The sequence below is a fragment of the Equus caballus genome, chromosome 26 (assembly GCF_041296265.1).
Source record: "Equus caballus isolate H_3958 breed thoroughbred chromosome 26, TB-T2T, whole genome shotgun sequence".
In the NCBI taxonomy this organism is placed as follows: domain Eukaryota; kingdom Metazoa; phylum Chordata; class Mammalia; order Perissodactyla; family Equidae; genus Equus; species Equus caballus.
In genome coordinates this window covers 17,749,265-17,769,664 of record NC_091709.1, presented here as the reverse complement: position 1 = coordinate 17,769,664, position 20,400 = coordinate 17,749,265, and the positions used below count along the sequence as shown (strand labels likewise).

Below are 20,400 nucleotides of genomic sequence, written 5' to 3'. Positions count from 1 at the left end.
GAATAATTTAAGAAAGAAATGAATCTTAAAATCTCTACTATGATTAAATGGCACAGCTACAATGGATGATAGCTATGAAATTATAAAATGCTTTTCAATGACTTTACATTTTGCTACGAGATCACAGGGTTAGATAACTATATATGTAATGGGTTTTTTAAAAAACAGGATAAATCTTAACTGCTAATGCCACATAGAATAGAAATTGAGCATCTTAATCAAAGACAAAGAAGCACTAAATCCTATATCTCCACCATCAGATTAATTTTTAAAAGGTTCATGCTGCCAATGATATTCTATTAAACCAGTGCTTCTCACACTTGAATAAGCACACAAATCACTCTAATATCTGGTTAAAATATAGATTATGATTCTATAGGTCAGGAGTTTGGCCTGAGATTTTGCATTTATAACAAGCACAGGTATTATGCCCATAGGTTGAGTAGCAAGGTTATTAAAAGGTGTTACATTTAAATTCTTGCGAATTGAGAAGACACACTGAAAAATGCGAACAAATTATAAAAACAGAGAAAATTTTATAACCCTATTTCATAAAGTCATAATCACATTACCTGTTTTAAATGCTGAATCATTGGGTATTTTAATATAGAAAGCTCAAGTAATACATGTTTAAAATACTGAAAAATGCTTGTGCTGTTTTGCTTTTTTAGAAACAAAGATAATTACTGTCAAATGCAGAACTTTTTCATAATAGCCCAGTAGACACCCACAATCCATTTTACTCAAATAAATAATTCCCATGTTTTTCAACAAGTCAAAATTAATTAGACTTCATACACATTCCTGTGGCTTAAATAAATGAACTATGCCAGCACTGCTGCTGTGAAATGGTATGGTTTTTTAAAAAGAGACAAAAGTTCTCTTGCCTATTGTTCTCACATATGCAACATTTAAACATAATTCAGAAATACATTTTAACTCACATGTTCCCTTCAAAGAGAGTGAAATAATTTGCCTTTATTTTTCAGCCTTAAGAACAAATTTTAGGCATAATTTTTTCATTCACTCAGGCAAGAAAAGTTAAAAAAACTTTCTCATTTACTTAGTCTTAATGTTTATCATAGCCTCAACAGCTACGCTATCCAGATTTGAAAACACAAACAGAGTGGATTGGACTTGCTTACATTTCCTGAAACCTTAAGGATGATGTCTTTCAAGTGACAGGAAGAAATATTTAGAATATATATTATTTAGAAATATTTTAGAAACTTATTTTAGAAATATTTATTAGAAATTTATTTTAGAAATATTTAGAAACTAGAAGAGAAAGAGCCTATATTGTAGCAATAGAATTTTGCTTTGAAAAAACAAAACATTGAGCCAGCCCTGATGGCCTACCAGTTAAAGTTCAGCGTGCTCTGCTTCAGTGGCCCGGGTTCTGTTCCTGGGTGCAGAACTACACCACTTGTCTGTCAGAAGCCATGCTGTGTTAGTGGCTCACATGGAAGAACTGGAAGGACTTACAACTAGAATATACAACTATGTACTAGGGCTTTGGGGAGGGGAAAAAAAAGTTGTAGAATTATCTTTTGGGGTAATTTGCCAAAATAAATTTGATCTCATTAAATTCATGCAGTTAAAATCAAGCCTAATTTAAAGTCAGGAGATTAGAGGAATGATTCCTAAATCTTTTATAGTCACACATTTTCAGTAATTTAAAATTTCTTAAACATTTCAAAAATGTGCAACATGTTAGAAACAAGAATATTACCAGGAAGCAGCTCATTTAAAATTAAAAAAGCATTTTTTCCTTGCTTTTAGGTTTTACCCACACTTAGTCATAGGAATTTAATCTCTTATTACGTAAAACCCAATGCGTTTTAAAACTTCAGGCTAATGCATCTGCATATCATTTCAATGACACATGATAATTGGAAAATATTTCGTCATGTATAAGGACCCTAAAAGTTATCTAACAACAACATCTAACATAGAAGCTTCTAAAACATCAGAGGTTTTTGAAAGGACCCTATCTTGAATGATCCCTTTAGCTTTTACAACCATGATTATCAGGAAATGATTCCTCTTATCTAAATGAAAATGTACCTGTTTCAATTTAACCTTTCTTTCATTCAATCTAGTTTCAGTAAACAAATAAATGCCATTAATATCCTTCACATAAAATCCTTTTACTTATTTGAAGGAAATTATCATCCCCAACTTTCTCTTCTAAGGAATAAATGTTAGAAATTTCTTTAAGTTTTTCTCAGATTTCCCCTTCACCATATTTCTCTCAGGGTTAGGTCAATGGATTTTGTTTCTGTGCAGAGATCAAGGACATTCTGTACAACAGGCAGTGTCCATTAATGTCCACTTAGGTATGTGCAGAAAGAATCAGAGAAAAGCAGAGGCATTTGGATCCTGTTCACTCATTATCCTCTAAAGTTTGTAGTTTATGGGCAGTTTCACCCCCACCCTTCTCATAACTCTTCTCAACTTCTTTTCTTTCTGCTTTAAAGGCTGGGAGCACCTCTAACCCAACTCCCTTTTCTTGCTAAGAAAGAGGAAAAGCCTGTCTGTCTCTATGTCTAATAAAACAATAAAACTATAAAATGTTAGTGCTGGAAGTAACCTTAGAACTTATCAGTCTAACCCTCTCCTTTTTGCCTGAGAAAACGGAGAACCTAAATTGTTAAATCACACTCTCAAGGTCACAGATGACTAACCAAAGACTGCCTTCCAGTCCTCTTGACTGACGCCAAGTGCCCGTACAAATTTTCCTACTGGTTAATCAGTTTGGGGAAAACTATACGCAACAGGACACAAAATGTATTTGATTTTACATTTAAACTGTCATAAAGTGTTTAACCTCAAATCTTTACCACCACAATCATTACCTCATACCTACATACGAAAACTTTTTTTAAAGAACTCCTCATGGTATTGAAAATCTTTTCAGAATATCTAGCTACAGTCTTTAAAGGACACAGAAAACTAACAGGTGAGAAGAAAGACTTAAGGCCTCTTGAAAAGTTCACCTTTATGGAACGAAAAATAATGCAATCATTTTCTAAGGGTGAAACAATTTAAATCATTTAATCACTTGAAATCATTATAAATTGAATAAAATACTACTCTTGAAACACGAGAACAAATAATATTTTTACAATAACACATTTTAAGGTAAATATGTGAAAAAGGAAGGCAAAGTAATTTTTAAAAATAAGTATATATTTTTAAGAGATTAAAACTTGCTATTTTATTTTTTTAACATAGCAATATTATGGAGATTACAATCCACCTCCAGTAACAGCTCTAAAGTTTTTTAATTAGAGGGAGTTCCAAAAGGGTGAGTGATTAGGGAACTTGTCACAGGCTGAGTTTGTATGGAAAGCATACTGTTTTCACCTAGGTTGAATTTTCTTGGGAGGGGGAGGGGAGTTATCCAAATCTAATTATATACATATATATTTATATTATACATATAAATTTTATAATTATAAAACTTTCTGATTCCCTTTTGAATCTAAAAGAGAAAGTATCTCTTTAAGATACTTAGAGATATACAAATATTACATGCTTGACTGATAGTTCTTTAAAAAACAACTGTTTAAAAAGTTTGAGAGAATTTAGCCTTTCTCTCTCCCACCCCCTCACACACATACACACACACACACACACACACACACACGTAAAATAAGAGACCTTCTTCCTCTTTTGAATGTGAAATCAAAATGCTCCAGATTATTTAATTACTTTGAAATCTGTATTTTAAGAATGTACATTGTTCAGATAATAATCTTTATTTATAAATAAGACAAGAAGCTAAGAGATAAAAGAAGCAAAATGAAATGGAAGAAAGGAACGAAGAGAAGAAGGAAGGAAGGGAGGGAGGTAGGGGGAGAAAGAAAGAAAAGATTTCTTCTATCTGCTTGTCATATTCAAGAGATATGAGTCAGAAAGATGATAAATGAAAAAAATTATACAGAAGCTGGTAAAAAGACTTTTTTTGGTCTGAGAAAATGTTAGCTGGACAGATACTTAAGAAGTCCTCAGATTAGGTCTAATAAATACAGGGACAAGCCAATCTTGATAACTACTTAGGCCAGAAAAGGAGAAGATAATGGGCCTAAATAGTAGCATGAATGGCTTAGGGAAAGTATAGAAAAGAAGCAGTTAACAGTAAAGGGCACTGAACCATGAATTGGTTGCCAACTGTGATGTCTCTAGAGGTCTTTAAAAATGGGATTTATTTCCATTTGGCCACAACAGTTTAGCTATAACCCTGTCTGCTAAAGGAATAGAGTAGCTGACTCAAAGTGCTTTCTACGCTATGATTTTAAGAGCGTGGAAATTCAGAGGCAAAACAGGACAGCTGATATATCCCTCTGCCCCCAATATTTTTCCCTCAGATTATGTATATACAAATGCATATTCTAGTAGAAAGTGTCCTCAAAAATATTCTTTTCAGTTATATTACCCTGAGTTGATGAAGTGCTTTATACACATAGCTCATATGACAAACCTAGGAGACACAAGAAAATTCCAAGAAAGGAAATATTTGCATAACTAGCACACCTTATGATTAAGATTTTGGTATTTTCATATTGAGGTCTCAATTTCTGAAGCATATTGGCAAACATATTCAAGTTTATCCTTACAAGTTAAATAAAGTATTTAGAGTCTTCACTGTTAGCAATGGGCCATACAATGCTTTTAAAATGTAATGACAGAAGACCGCCACAGTATTTGGGTCCAAAACAATTTAAATATTTCCAAACTCCTAGAATGACTCTATAGAAGATTTCATGATTAGGCAAATTTATGTATGGTAAGACCAAGCAGACAACAGCTTTCTCGAATAGGCTGCAAACAAAATCACTTGACTATGAAATCCTTCTGCTAATCCATAGATATTAAGTTTCATTATTAATAGCTAAATTATAGCAAATTCTTAAATTGATATGATCTTTTTTCATTCTTATATATAGCGCTTTTTGAACAACTGAGCTCAATTAACAAATATGACAGACTAGAATTGTAAATACCACATTCTAGAGAATATGAATGGGGTAAAGTAGTGAGTTACAAGATTTTTAGAGGAAGAAACACATTTTTATTAAAACAGAGGAACACTCAAATTTTCAAGTAGTGAAGCTATCTGCATTTGCACTGACAAAACCCAGTTACTGTCGCGCCACAGAAACTATATGCATAGATACTTATGAATGATAATATCTCTAACAATTAAAAACCCTTAGGATATTTTAATACTAAGAATGATTTCTTCTGGGGGGAAAGATTGAGTTTAACATAAAAGCCTGTCATTGTCTTTCAACTTTTCAGACACAAAAATAGAGTGATTAAGAGAGGCATTTTTAGAATATCTTTAATGGATAGATAAAATACGATGAACTTTTCACCTCCACTCAAATATCTCACATTATTCTGTAGATCAGTGGTTCTGGAGACAGTTCTGGTTGTCATAACTGAAGGCGGGGTGCTGCTGGCATCCAGTCGACAGAGGTCAGGGATGCTGATAAACATCCTACAACGCACAAGACAGCTCCCCACAACAAAGAATTATCCAGCCCAAAATGTCAATAGTGCCAGAACTGAGAAACCTTGCTGTAGAATATCTATTCAATTTATAATTTATCAGAATAATAATGAATAATTATTTTCCCACAAAGTAACTTGCACAATGCCTGACATATTATAGGTACTCAGAAAAAATTAATACTCTTTCTCTTTTCCTTCCTCTTCTAAAAATGTCCCTACTTTCCTGAAAGTTATCAAATGGTGTGACTTACTTATTTGCTTACTAAAGAGTCCAAGATTGAAATGCAGCTACCCAGCAGTCTATGACAATGGATATGCCACCTGACATAGGATCTCAGGATCATAATTTTGATGGTTATATTCCCTAAATCAACTTGGAAAGCCAGAAACCGGGGCTGGCCCAGTGGTGCAGGGGTTAAGTTCGCATGTTCCACTTCTCAGCAGCCTGGGGTTCCCCGGTTTGGATCCCAGGTGCGGACATGGCACCACTGGGCACACCATGCTGTGGTAGGCATCCCACATATAAAGTAGAGGGAGATGGGCACAGATGTTAGCTCAGGGCCAGGCTTCGTCAGCAAAAAGAGGAGGACTTGCAGTAGTTACCTCAGGGCTAATCTTTCTCAAAAAAAAAAAAAAAAAGCCAGAAACCTAGATCTTTCCTCTCCTTCCTCTTTGAAATATACAATCCATTATCAAATTCCACAGTTTTTATTTTGTAACTATTTCTCCCTTCCATCAACTTCCTTCTCTCTCTTGCCATTCCTCTGGCTCAGGTTATCCACTAGTGCTCACCTGAACTGTCTCCCTTGTTTCCAATCCAATCTCACCAGGTAGCCAGAGGGATTAAAAACTAAACTAATCTGATTATAGTATCTTTTTGCTTAAAATCCTTCAATATGGTCCCATTACTCTTAAAATAGGGAGCAAATCCTTAACATGGCCTTGCTACGTAAATCTTCAGTGTCTTCCTGTATCACCTCTCGTCCTCCGTCTCCCTAACTTGGGCCTATAGTTCTTCTTTTGGTCCTTGAGTACACCATACCCCATCTCACCTCTGGTTCTGTTTATGCTATCCCCTGGGATGCTGTATTCTGGGATCCTCCCCCTTCTCCTATTTAATCCTACTCACAGTCTAGCTCTTACCTCAAAAAAATACATCTTCAAGGAGCTACCTCCAAATTTGAGGTTAAATCTTATCAGAGTGCTATATATTCTTTCCTTCCAGAGAACTTATAGCTTGAAATTATACATTTGTGTGATTATTATATAAATGTCTGTCTCTCACACTAGCTTATAAGCTCCATGATGGCAAGCATTTAACTATTTTGTTGGCTATGATTTCTCTAGAACTCATCAAGTTGAGGACATTACTCACACTGTAAATATCTCTTGAATTGTGAACAAATGACAACAATGTTCCTATCACCCAATTGAAAGCACTTTTTCCCTACTTGGCATATCCATATCTTTACGATTCCACGCTTTACATTCTGCTGATCCTGTAGATATTTGTGTCTATCGCCTTTCTTCACCAGGCTATAATAAGCTCTGTGAAGGCAGGATCCTTGTCTTACATATCTGTGCATCCTTCACAGTGTCCAGCCTACTGTTTTGTACATAGAAAGTGCTCAAGAATTTGTTTATTTGAAAATTTGGAATTCCTATCCTCAAATAGCATATTTCATGGAGGGTCTAGAGTTAAGGCGCATGATGATATAAGAAAACATTACTCAACTGACAGTTAAACAACTTTGCATCTTGATCCTCTCCAAAATTAATCAGGTCTGTGATCTGCATAAATCACATACCCTTTTTACATCTTAGTTTAATAAAAAGCCATCAATGTTAGCTAAATGTGTGTCGGATCATACACTGGAAGCCCGCAGCACTCTGCAGGGAAGAGTTCAATATGCCTATTTTACAAAGAGAGGAAAGTGAAGATAAAGCAACTTCTTAAAGTCACACATCAGCTAAGAAATGGAGGATTGCAATTCTGTCGGCCCAGCTCTTAAAATCCTGTGCTTTTTACTATATTGCCTGACTTGTTTTGGTTGGTTTGTTTATTTGTTTTTAAAAAAAGAATTAAACCTTACTTTAATGCAATTTTGATTCTGAAATGTTTTGCTTCTGTTACCTAAACAAAACAACTTTCAATAAGAAATTATTTAAATGAACAATTCATGCATTAATATATTGAGTTAATATGGATACATAATTATTCTGCTCATATATGGGCAGGTCTCACACAGATAAAAAGATTTGGGGGAGGAAATGACTCATGCTATGTTTTATTTTCTCACAGAAAGAACAATGCTGCAACAGCCAATTCCATCTGTGAAAAGTGATGTGATGCAATCTTTTAGGACACCACCAGAAGTGTCAAATGCATGTAGTCAAGTATCAAATGCATAGGTTCACAGTTTGCTATATAATATACTGACATTTCTGTGTATTTCCTCAGTTTTCTCATCTGTAAAACAGAGCCAAAGTAAATGATTTGTAAGCCCCATCCATCTCTAACATTCAAAATCTCAACCATTACGTACAGAAACGATATAATTTAACATTTATTCCCAAGAAACCTAAATCAGGCCAAAATTACTTATCATCAATTATATTCAGTACTTTGGTACATTTGGGGGGAATAAAAAGTCTAAGAAAAACACCAGAGCACACCTCATCTCTTTCCTAATGACCTAAAAAGAACACTGTTCAAAATAACTATTCCACCATCCACAAAGTTAACTTTTTAAAAGCACCTTTGTAAAATGGCCATATCTATCAGGTTTAATTGTGCAATGCTCTAAATTCTCTCCTAATAACATCGACCACACAAAATAAATGTCCTAAAGCTACAGTTGGCCTTAACAGCCATTTACGGATTTTCTTACCCTCATAAATCTGTTATAAAGCTATTACTCAGCTATATTTTGTCTTGTATTTATTTTAGTATTTTCTACAGGTGTGTTTATACTGGCACATTATTTATCAAGTCCTGAGAATAACAGTTTAAAAGCAAATTAAAGTGCTCATGGTATTTTAATCAGTTTTGCAAACTTTAGGTATGATATTATAAAGTAGTAACTTCCAATTTATACAGAATCTTTTTTTAAAAAACTAAAATAAAAAGAACCTATTATATTTTTAAATTACTGAAATAAGACTCAAAGGATATCAGCTGTGCATAATTGTAAAGTATAACTATTCTTACAACGACTCTGATGTTTGGAATACCCTGAAGTGATTTGTGAATCTATAAGAATTAATACTGTTTAACGTAACTATTAATGCTGTGTATATCTATGAAAATATATAAAATGAGCCAGCCCCAGTGGCCTAGTGGTTAAATTCCCTGTGCTCTACTTTGCTGGCCAGGGTTCAGTTCCTGGGAACAGACCTACACTGTTCTGTTAGTGGCCATGCTGTGCTTGTGGCCCACATACCAAAAAATGGAGGAAGACTGGTATGGATGCTAGCTCAGAGAGAATCTTCCTCAGCCAAAAAATAAAAAAATTAAAATGATAGCAAACAAATAATAAAAAATCACTACCTTTGGACACATAAGTCAAATTTCAATTATCTTGCATGTTTAATTTACCTGGAGTTCATCATCAGAAAACGGTATGCTTAATGTGAAATAATCTATGATTATTCTCTTTATGATTATTCTCTTTTAAACAATGAACTATCTTAATCACTTTATGTCCTAGCAATTCTGGATGGAATTGAATATATCAATGTGGATTAACTTCGAATTAATTCTTTTACAGTAAATGATACCCAATATCACAAAATAATTCTGAGTCTTAAAGTTATGTGAGATTGTTAGCAATAAATCTAATGTTTTAAATTGAGCTGACTGTCAATGACTAGAGCAGAAAACTAATTTATTTCTCGAAATTTCACTCTCAGGCTGAGTAATTCAGATAGTATAGATTCACACAACTTAATTACGTATTTCCACATTGATGGCATTATTTCATAAGGTAGGTTGCTAACGACAGTTGCTAAGTTATACGTCTATACAACTGGGTGACTAGAAAACCTTACTCACTGTTATGTAAATTAATAAAGCCCAGTAAAGAACTCGATGGAAGGCCCAAGATGTGCTATTTACTAGTACGGTGTTGCGTCACTGTTTGACACGGAATCATCTTATGTGTCAATTATTCTTGTACCTGACTGCTCTCCTTGTTTCTTCAAATACTTGCGAGGCACTCACATTAAGAGAGTATTTCCAATTCTCTGTAGGAAGGCCACGTGGTCCATGCTTTTCCTTTTGATTAATTTTAAGATTTATCAGTTTGAAATAACTGAAAGCAATCCAAAACCTTCATGAGCAAATGAAAGAAATCTAAGAGAATGTCACATCTTCAACAGTCATTAGAGTTAAAATGGCTATTTCTGAAAGCTGCAACAACACAAGAAATTCTTTACTTTATCCTTCCTAAGGAAAAAAAAAAAAAGGCAAAGAAGCATAGGCCAAAATGCTGCTGGGTCTCAATCAAATCAAATAGCATAAAAAACCAGCAGGAGCAGGGGCTTGGCAACCCATTTACAGCCCCGGATCAGAACAGTTAGGAGAGGGAGCCATTCTCACAAATCATTCTCTTGTTAAATTCTGTAGTGGGACTTCATTAAGCCTCTTGGCTGATGGCATTTTACTTTCAGCCTGCTCACAAAGGGCTCAGCTGGCAACACCGAGGCTTTAAAAGTCTCCAATCACACATTGTCTTTTTGGAGTTTTCTCTTTACAATCACAAATCTCTTTTTCTCATCAGCCCCTCAGATTTTCAAATGAATTTTTTAAATCATTAACTACAAAACAAACAAGAACAACAAACCACAAAAAAACCACAACAAATCCTAGATGGGAGGCATTTCGAATAAGATTTCATGAGTTCAGCATTAAAAGTAGCAAGACATACATACAGGAGGTAGTAAATAAATATAACAGTGTGTGTGTGTGTGTGTGTGTGTATGTTGTATCTACATATAATATCCCCCAACCCCTGAAGCACTGTTTATACTACCGTAGTACTGACTTTACTGGGTCTCTGTAGATTATTGCTGTATGTCATGAAGAATCATTCCCCAAAGAACCAGTCTGCTACATCTTGTCAGAGGTCAGAGTCTGACACACAAATCACACACATATCAAGGTTCTTAAAGTCATCAAGTAAAACTTTGGGGGTCTTCTAATATGTGTTTCATCAAAATGTTGATGAACTCACAGTTCTCAACCAGGATCTTGGAGTATAGTAAACCTAACTTGAACTTGCAAAAAGGCCCCTTGACACTATTAGTTTTGGCTTTGACTCAAATAACCACGTTAATGGTCAGAAACAATGCACTATTATACTGCCAGATTTTCTGAAATCAGCAATTTAAGCACACTGTTCCAACAAATGATTTAAATGAAGTCTACATCAAAGAAAGGAAATTCAGAACTGAAGGGCACAGTTTTTTCTCTCATTACTTCTTTTATGGCTAGATATCATACGAGCTCTAAAAAGTCATATGACTCTTATACTCTATCAGATCTCATATACTGATAGAAAGCTAAACATAGTGAACCACAAATTTACAAAATAGGCCTTCCTTGCCCCACAGTTTGTTTCTGAATGCAAGTGTATTAAAGTACTCCTAGCAATAAATCTACAGTAAGATATATTGTTTTACTTTTACCACAATTTTAATGTTATGTTCTGAAATAATCATCTAGCGGCCCATAAAAGAAAGAAGCCATACACATACACAGCAAGTTACATTGTGTGAGATTAACATGTGCTTTCGTTATCTTCAAAGTTATTGTTTCACATTTTAGAAAATGGTCAAACGTATGGAAGCACGTTTCTTTTAATGGATTATGCTTTCTGATCCATTTTCAAAACTACTAAAATTTTAAATTATATGGAAGTTATTGCTGGGGACCATCTATCCACATTATTTTTATCTCCAGTTAATTCAATTGTTGCAGTATATGGGTTATATTTATGGAAGAAGCAGTGAAGGAATTCGGCATTATTCGTTCTATCAGGAAATTTAGCAGCATTGAACACACCAGGTGGCATAATAATCACATTTAAAGATCAAAAGGAATCATATTAATTAAGGATCTGTTTAATTAAAAAAAATTTTGGTCTCAAATGCATAGCAAATACACAAAATTAATACACAAATATACAAAAAAAATAGTTTTAATTAAATACAGAATGTTTTTGCATCATATTTCACTTATCCACTGTTGCCTGGAGCAACTAGAATAAAGATTGATATTTTTTAACCACAATTACAGAAACCTTGATAGTTATCGTTTGTTGAAACGTATTTATTGTGTGTCTGTGTAAAATATTTTGGAAGAAGCACACGTGACTCAGAACTTAATCCTTTTACGCAGCTAGCGATAGGCAGCTAGGACCACTGAAGCAACATGGAGTCCTAATTCTGACACATATAAAGACATGTCACCAAAGGGAGTTCCACCACACCCTTCTTCTTCATATCACCTTCATTGCTTCTATTTTTTACTGAGCTTTTAAATGCTTCACACAATGTGCTAGGAATTTCCTACTTATCAGCTCATTTAATCTCCACCACAATCCTATGAGGAAAACATTTTCACCCTCATTTTACTGATGAGAAAACTGAGCATCAGAGATTTAATAACTTGCACATTCAGCGTTCAAATCCATGTTTGTCTGCGACAAAAGACTGTGCTGTCAATTCTACGCTACAGAATGTTGCCTAATGGCAGCAGAAGAAAGAAAGAAAGAAAAACTCTCCCTAAAACACTTTCCAAAGAAAAATCAACAGAATAACTTTCACAGATAGACCCCAATATCGAGTCACAGAAAATTGTATTTGTAGAAAAGCAAAACAATTACTAAAGTGTACATTAATCAGCTACAAAAAATTTCAAATCTCCATGGACAAAACCAAAAATATAATGGGCATCTAATGGATTTTTCCTTGTTTTGGAAGAAGCTAAAGGGAAAACTAATCATAGTAATTGCTTTTGCATAAGCAGCTCATAATCTACTAACTAGTTTTACGAGAATCTAATTATTCTGTTAGTTATTTTATTTCCTATCAGGTCATTGATGTTTATATTACATGTGCCTTCATTTTTTCACTAGATGAGTACACTGAAAGTCAGAGAAGTTAAGTGACTTGCCCAGGATCCCACAGCTGGCATGGATCAGGGCAGTCCTTGGTTCATGCACAGAGAAAATTTTACATGAGCACCAAGGCTGGTCCCTAAGACCACAGTAATCAACAGACTAAGAAGGTAATGTAAACAAAGTGAGCCTCTCAGAAACTCACAGTCAAGTGGGGCAGATGTTGAAATGCAATAAGGGTGGCAAAAGCATCTAATGGGTACAAGAATGGGGGGGTCCCTAACCCACACTGGGGTACGAACTGTCTGCAAAGCTTCCTGGAGGGTTCTCACCTGAGCTGAGTCCAAGATAGGAGTAATTAGCAAGTAGAAGATGGCGCAGGCTGGGGGCAGGGCATTTTAGACCAAGGAACCAACATGAAGAAAATCCCAGAGGTAAGCTACATGGTATAGTATGAAAATAGATATAAACCATACATTGATACTACACTGGAGGGAGTAGCAAGAGAGGTCTAGGTAGCCAGGAAGAGTACTATGAAGTATTTTGGTTCTTTTCCTAGAGAGATGGGAACCATGGCAATGTTTTATGGATAGAGCTAATATAACTCGATTTATGTTTTAGGTAGAAAAACTTGTTATGTGGAGAATGGATCCAATGGACAAGATGGAGCCAAGGAAACTGGTAAGAGGCCAACAGCTTCACTGTTAGAGAGATGATAAAGGCCTGAATTCAAGCAGTGATAAGGTAAGAGAGGTGGTGAGAGCTGAGCAATATATTAAAAGGCAAAATAAGTAGGATTTTGAGGCGATTGACATTCAAGAAATGGGAGAATAAAATCCTGACCCACCACCACCCAAGCTGTCTACTAGTGTGTTTCTTCAGGTTGTTCTGGTAAACCTCCCATTACTAGCAATTAAGTCAGCCAAAAGACACCAACCAGTCTTTTTTTCCTGTCTTTGTGTCTCTCTGGTCTCACGTCAATCTCAGACTTTAAGGTTCAGCCTTCCAGGAGCTGTCAGTGGCTAATCAATCCCATTGAGGAAGCACTCTGTCCCTTCACTGCACGGTAGGCATAAACACTTATGGGAAGCACCAGACCAAATAACAGTTCTTCAGAATAGAAGAGAATGCACATCCTTCTGATGATTCATTTGAACATTCCTACTGTATGCCGACAATAAACTTAAAAGATGGCAACATCATTCATGATACTATATTTTACAATTAAAAAATAAAACAGGTGATGAAATTGAGAGACTAGAGTAGTTTCACATCAAGGGAAGAAAAATGGACAAGTACTGATGAGAAAAGAGCTGGGATTTCACAGAAATTCCATTCATCGGGTAACAGTGCATCACAAGGTTTAGCGATGTTTGGCATCTGCCTTTCCTTTTAACAGAGCTGTTGCTGAAAGGGCAGAACAGCGACTGTTTCTTGAGCTTCAAAGAATAACTGGTCCCTGGGAGAGGCCTGCAGAGGAGTGCAGTGAGGTGTGAACTGAGATCTAAATGTCCGGCTTCCTGAGTCTCACTGGCCCAGCACTCAGGAGTAAGAGAAACAGGAGGACTGAATGTCTTTTAGTTCCCTTTGCAAGAGAGACAAACAAAAATGGGATTAGATTTTCTTAATGGTTCAACTCAGCAAAGATAAAATGTGATTGCTTGGGAAATAGCTGGTATATGGAAGCCCGTTTTCAATTTGGTTTCCTGTGACAGATGCAGCGATGGGAACACGATCACTCTGGCGATGGAGAGTCACAAATTTACTTTGGAAATGAAATTGTGACAGTAATAATAGCTGCTTTATCTGTAAAGTTGCAAAGGGAGTGGAAAGATGAATAATGCCATCTTGCTTGCCTTGTTTAAGCAATGAATATCTCTGAAGCAAAGAATCATAAGAAATCTTAGAGGTGGAGGACAAACTTGGAAATAGGAGAAACTCAGAGTTTAAACTCTCTGCGCCTTATCTTCTATCTTTCTTTCGGGTAGCACTTCTCAAAAATGGAATTATTGAAAAAGCTATCAACATGACTGTCATCATAAATAAATAATTACTCATTTTAAAGGGTTTGTTATTAATAGTATAGTAAATAAAATTATTTTTATTTCTTTATTTTTCTTTTAAGTGTTTTGAAGCTGCATCCAGCTTATCTTAAAGGCTACCTTCAGTCTAAGAAGAAAAAGAACGACTCATTTTTAAATTAATCATGAATTAGTTCAAAAATAAAACCAAGTAAAACAACCTAAGTGAGCTATCATGTGATTCTAAGAAGGACCTCAAGGCCTGCCTGGCAAGCATCTAAATAAACCACCAGGCCTAATAGGTTTAGATTACGATAATAAAATAATATAAAACAAACCTGCGACCATTCTCAGAACACCAAGCGGAGACATAAATTTTTAGCAGTTTCAATAGCACACTGTTTGAAAGCCTGGCAGGCTGCTTCTCTGCATCTATTTTGTTGTAGTTAGATTTTATATTTTATAGGTATGTCACAACCTATAAAATGGTTATAAATACCACAGTATATATCTTTTTCCTTAAAAGATGGGGCCATTATGCAATATGAAACACTAGTTCAGAAAGATAATTCAGTCCTTCCAAGACCCAGCCAGCAATCTTAACACTTGTCAAATTGAGACATTAAAGTGAAAATATAAGAATGTAATAAATCAAACTTGAGATGACATGTCTTTAAAAAGAGGCCTGATTTTTTATGAGTATTTTAGGTTCGCAGAGAATTTTTAAGGAGGTGTATAGATGCTATATGCATGGGGGGAAAGGGGGCAGACAAATATTAAGTATAAATATAATAACATTGATGGTTTAAATTTATAGGTAACAAACCTTTAACTGTTTCAGAGAATGACACAATATCAATCAAGTTCAGGTTAACTGAATTTTCTGGTTAACTGAGAGTTAAGTAGAAACACTTTTCTTCTGTAATCATACCAAACAGCATTGCTCTGCTATTTCTTATTGATCTTGTAGTAGACATTTTTTAATAGGTCAAATTACTGCAGAATCTTTGGGTCCTTTCTGGCATTTAGTTTCAATAATACACCAAAATTGACACACAAATTAAAGGAATCTGGATGTTCTTTTTATTGCCTAAATACTTAGAGTCAAGGCTGCACATATTTTCAATAGGAAACTTCCTAACATCACCAAATTTTATTACATATTTGCCTCTTTTTCAAGGAAAGTAAAATCTTCTATATAATAAATAATCAATATTTTGATTTAGTTCAATGGCTTTGGCATTCTGCTGCTCAGCAAGAAGTAATCCAACTAATGTTGCCTGAAATATGTATATGGAATAGGTTTTCGGGGTGCTGTGACTTGCTGGTAACAGGATGTGACCTCACATTTCACTCATGGCTTGAAGAGATTAATTGACGCTTCTGAGTAGTTATGAAGAAAAGTAAGCAGTTTCTGAGGATATTTGCTCAGGGATAATCTTACTCAGAGCGAATTGCCAGGAAACATCACTATTTTATAGAAAGATAACCTAAGGTGCTGAGAAGCCACATAATTGCAAAACAGTCTTTCTCAGAGGCAATAGAATCAGAATTGAGGTCAAATATCCTCTGCTGAATGTTTTTCCAAAACAGTAACACTCTATTGCACATAGAATGCAATCTTTTTGAATCATTTCTATTCACAAATGGTCATAGTTTTCATTAATTTATCTAGTTATCTTGCAAAACTTCAACATAAGTCTAGCACTAGCTTTGAATGGCACTAACAAGATCCAACACATTTACTAGAAAAACCAATAAAGTTTTTCTCTAATGAAAATCTAATGTTTATATTTGAGAAGAGTTTTAAATAATTCGTTACATAATAAATTATCATGGCTATATTAGTACTTCAGCTTTCTCATTTACAACAGCAGAGGAAGAAGTGCCTGTCCAGAATTACCTGAACATTACTATTTTCTTACTAAGTAACTAATAGTTATTAAAATTAAGCAATAAAGCTATTAATAATAATAACACTAATATGAATATAATATTCCTTATTTACAAAATATTCTGTAACAGACACTGTTAAACATTATATATATATATATATATATATAATTTTATTTAATCCTTATAAAAATACTGTGAGGTTGGGATTACTATACCCATTTTATACATGGGGAAACTGAGGCTCAGGAAGATAAAAATAAGCTTTTCTGTGTCACATAGTTGGTAAACGACAGAAACAGGATTCAACTCAATTCTGTCTGACTTCAATATCTATGCTCTTAGCTACTCAATTCTTTGTAACACACTTCTTCCAGCTCTGGTAATTCCCAAACTCTAAAGAAAATTTTTACAGCCCTTTATTCTTTCTGTCAGCTCATCAAGTAACTCCTCATTCCAAGCATTCTTGACTTTGCTTGTTTAAAAACAGCAACAAAAACAAATTTCTTTGTCCCACTCACACCTCCTAAATCAGGTTCTCAGGGGCATGCCTCATAACGCATATTTAACAAACTTCAGATAAGTTTAAGAAACTCTGTCTAGTCCTCAGTTTTACTCTGCTCCTCTTCAAACACTGATCACCAGGCAGCCATCACAGATCAAATTCAAATTTAATGCAAGGCACCTACTGGTGGCATTCAGGATCAAAGCCACCAGAAGCTGCTTGAATTTCCCCTAGGACGTCCCTATATTTCTACTGCTCAAACAGAAGGCTGGAGTCCAGATTCATATTTCTAATTCTAACAAGTCATCATTAGATAAAGTGCCACCTAGATGCCCAGCACCATGCTAAGCTCTGCGAAGAGTACACAAGGGAAAAAACAAGGAAATCCGTAGAGTTGAGGAAGGAATATTTAAGGAAATATATACAGATAGAGTCTCCAAAAGAGCAGAATTAGGATTTCGAGAGAAAAATGGGAACGAGAAGTAATTCTCAAATCAAAGTTAGTTTTTAAATGTTGGAACTAATTACGTCTAACTGGGGGTGAAAATCAGTCACTCTTATTTAAGAGAGTTTTTTTTTTCCACACAACTTCTACCTGGAGGACTGGGTTTTGTTCCCCAACGTCAATTCTCAAAATTAAATATTCATTGTTTGAGGAGTGAGGGAAAGGAAGATTATTTTTAAGCTCATACTGATTCCAATAGTGCCTTTTAAAAATGAACCACAAATAAAATACAAAGATCAGAAACAACTACATTACTGAATTTATTATAATTGTTTCCAGCTATCAAGTGAATTCATTTCTGATTAGTTTCCTTTGTAGTAACTAGTATTTTTCTACATTCACTCTCAAATGAAGAAAAAGGATACAACTTCTCAAGTTTCCTTTGAAGAGTTTCCTTTGTTTTTTTTTCTTAGTTATCTTTTGCAGTTGGGAATTGTGTTACTTTCTTTGACATACTGTGTATATTATTCCAGAGTGATAAATATATTTTAACAGTGATGTTAATATACATATTTTATTTTAATATTTGAATAAAATAATACCTTTTTAACAGTAGACAAATCTCTTATATTTATAGAAAACTCTGTGCACTTGAAATAAGAACTTCTAAATTCCTTAAGTAGTTTCTGGAATTGATCATTTGTACCCAATTTCCATTGAAATCTTGGCTTAGGGAGCAAGAATTCCATATGGAAATCTTAAGGCTGAGTTAGCTTTGGAATTGAGTTTAAAATTGCAGGAAGAAATTCTATTTTGATTTCAATGTCTACTGTAGACTGGCTACCATTTAGACATTGATTTCAATGTCTATGGTAGAATGGCTATTATTTATAAAAGCATAAGACTCCCAAGGTAAAGGACTTTAAAACATAAAGTGAAACACGTCTCCTTGACTAATGGGATAGACAATCAACCTCCCTGTCACAATTGCCTGGAGATAGACACACCTTTTCATGTCTTGTATTCATCCTGGGCTACTTTCACTCCCACTGGAGGGCTTTTGAACTTGAATTTGACATCTCTTAAATTTATGCTTTCTCTACATGTAAAAGGGTTTCCTTTTCTTACAGTTATAGACTAACATGGAGTTCAAGTCTAACTTAGATTAAAGAGACGTAGTCTGGGCCTTAGAAATTCAATGTTTGTTCTTGATCTTTTTTTTTTTCTTTTGTTTTTATGAGGTTGAGCTAAAAATCCCAAAGTGGAACATAATGGCTTTAGAGACAGGAAGGAAATATTCTTTATTCTTTTTTTTCTACTGTAAAAAGCCCACAAGGCTCTTTTGTAGAAAGCCTACAGTAGAAGCACTCCCTCAAAAGACACCTTTTTCTTCATAAAGGCCTCAGAAGAGACAGTGTGCAGAAAAGATGACAGCAGCAAGTGTTGCTAATGTCAGGCTCAGAAACAAGCTAAGTGGTTTATAGCCAAAATCCCTGTTTACCATACATACTTGTCAAAGTAGGGAATTTTTTTCACCAACAAAATGTTTTTTAAAGGTCTTTGTCTCTTAAATTCCACAATAAACAATTTGTTCTTAAAAAGGAAAAAAATGAGAGGAAGTTCTCAGATGAGACGTTGTGAGAAATAATCAGGATGACATCATGGAGAAGGGAGAGAGGGATTATGAGAATGAAAAACATCTGGACTATGGATACAAAGGAGTTGACAGAACCATTTCTGCCGATCAATTTAAGATGTGACTCAAACATTCAAAAACTTGTGCCATAGATTATGGCATCCATTTTGGCTCATATAGCACCAAACAATAGATCTTTATCAAAATTAGCAAAGTGCAAATACAATTCATTAATTCAACAAATATTTATTAAGTGTCTGTCACATCACAGGCATTATGTGCACAGAAATAGACTGCAAATGCAACGTCCCTTCTTTATGGACAGATCTTAAATTCTAGAGGAGGACAGAATCTTCTCATTTTTGTGTTCCGAATTATACAGACCCCTGAAAGTGCATGATCTGAAAAAATGGTGGATTTGTTTCCCTTTAAAGACAAAGTTTTCACAGCAATAGCTGTCATTTAATTACTATATTAGAAGGGCTCTATGTTTGAAGACCCAGTGATTAAAGCACATTCTCCTCCTCTACATAACCAAGACAGAATTCTCCATAATTTTGAAAACTTAATTCAATCTCCTGTAACAAACACTTTTAGAGCTCCCAAAGGCAAGATGATAATTTCCTTTAAACATTTGAAATAAAATATTTATAGCACTTTTTAAAGTCTGCATTTAATATAGACTACTCTAATAAATAATATGCTCTTCAAATATCAACCTTATGCTTCACATGATAAAACAACCACATCAAAACATTCCCCAAACCTTACCTTGGACAGTCAGAGTAGCTGATGCTTCAGCTTTTCCAACCATATTTTCTGCAACACAAGTGTATGACCCCATGTCACCAGCCATCACCTTCCGAATTTTCAAGGTATGATCATCTCTGATTTCGTATCTGGTGACATAACAAAAGAAAGCACAGTTAAGTGACTCTCTACTTGAAAGAACACATCATTACAAATATAACGCATCTAGGCACCAAATCACACACAACATTCTCTTCAGAAAATTTAAACTAAAATGCGGCATTCCTCTAAGTAAGCACGAGATAGAAAAGAGCTTAGCTTTATATTTATATGGGTTAAAATATTAAACTACTTTCTAAAAGAAAATGTGGCACTTATTCATTTATTTGAATGAATTTTGGCACTTATTCATTTATTTCCTCAAGCTACTGTACTCATACTAAAATTAAAAGACAGTGACTGTGAAATAAATTCTTATTATATGCCAGACTTTAGAGTTTTACAGG

General features: G+C 34.7%; 1 protein-coding gene across 15 annotated transcripts in view; it reads right to left on the bottom strand.

Moving 5' to 3' along the window:
- Positions 1–20,400, bottom strand: part of ROBO1 (roundabout guidance receptor 1) — a 1,062,787-nt gene that overhangs the window by 86,877 nt on the left and 955,510 nt on the right. For all 15 annotated transcript variants that reach the window (XM_005606101.4, XM_070252490.1, XM_070252492.1 and 12 more), the window contains one exon: positions 19,916–20,043. In XM_005606101.4, coding sequence (XP_005606158.3) covers positions 19,916–20,043 — 128 coding nt within the window. The remainder of the gene's footprint in view (positions 1–19,915; positions 20,044–20,400) is intronic.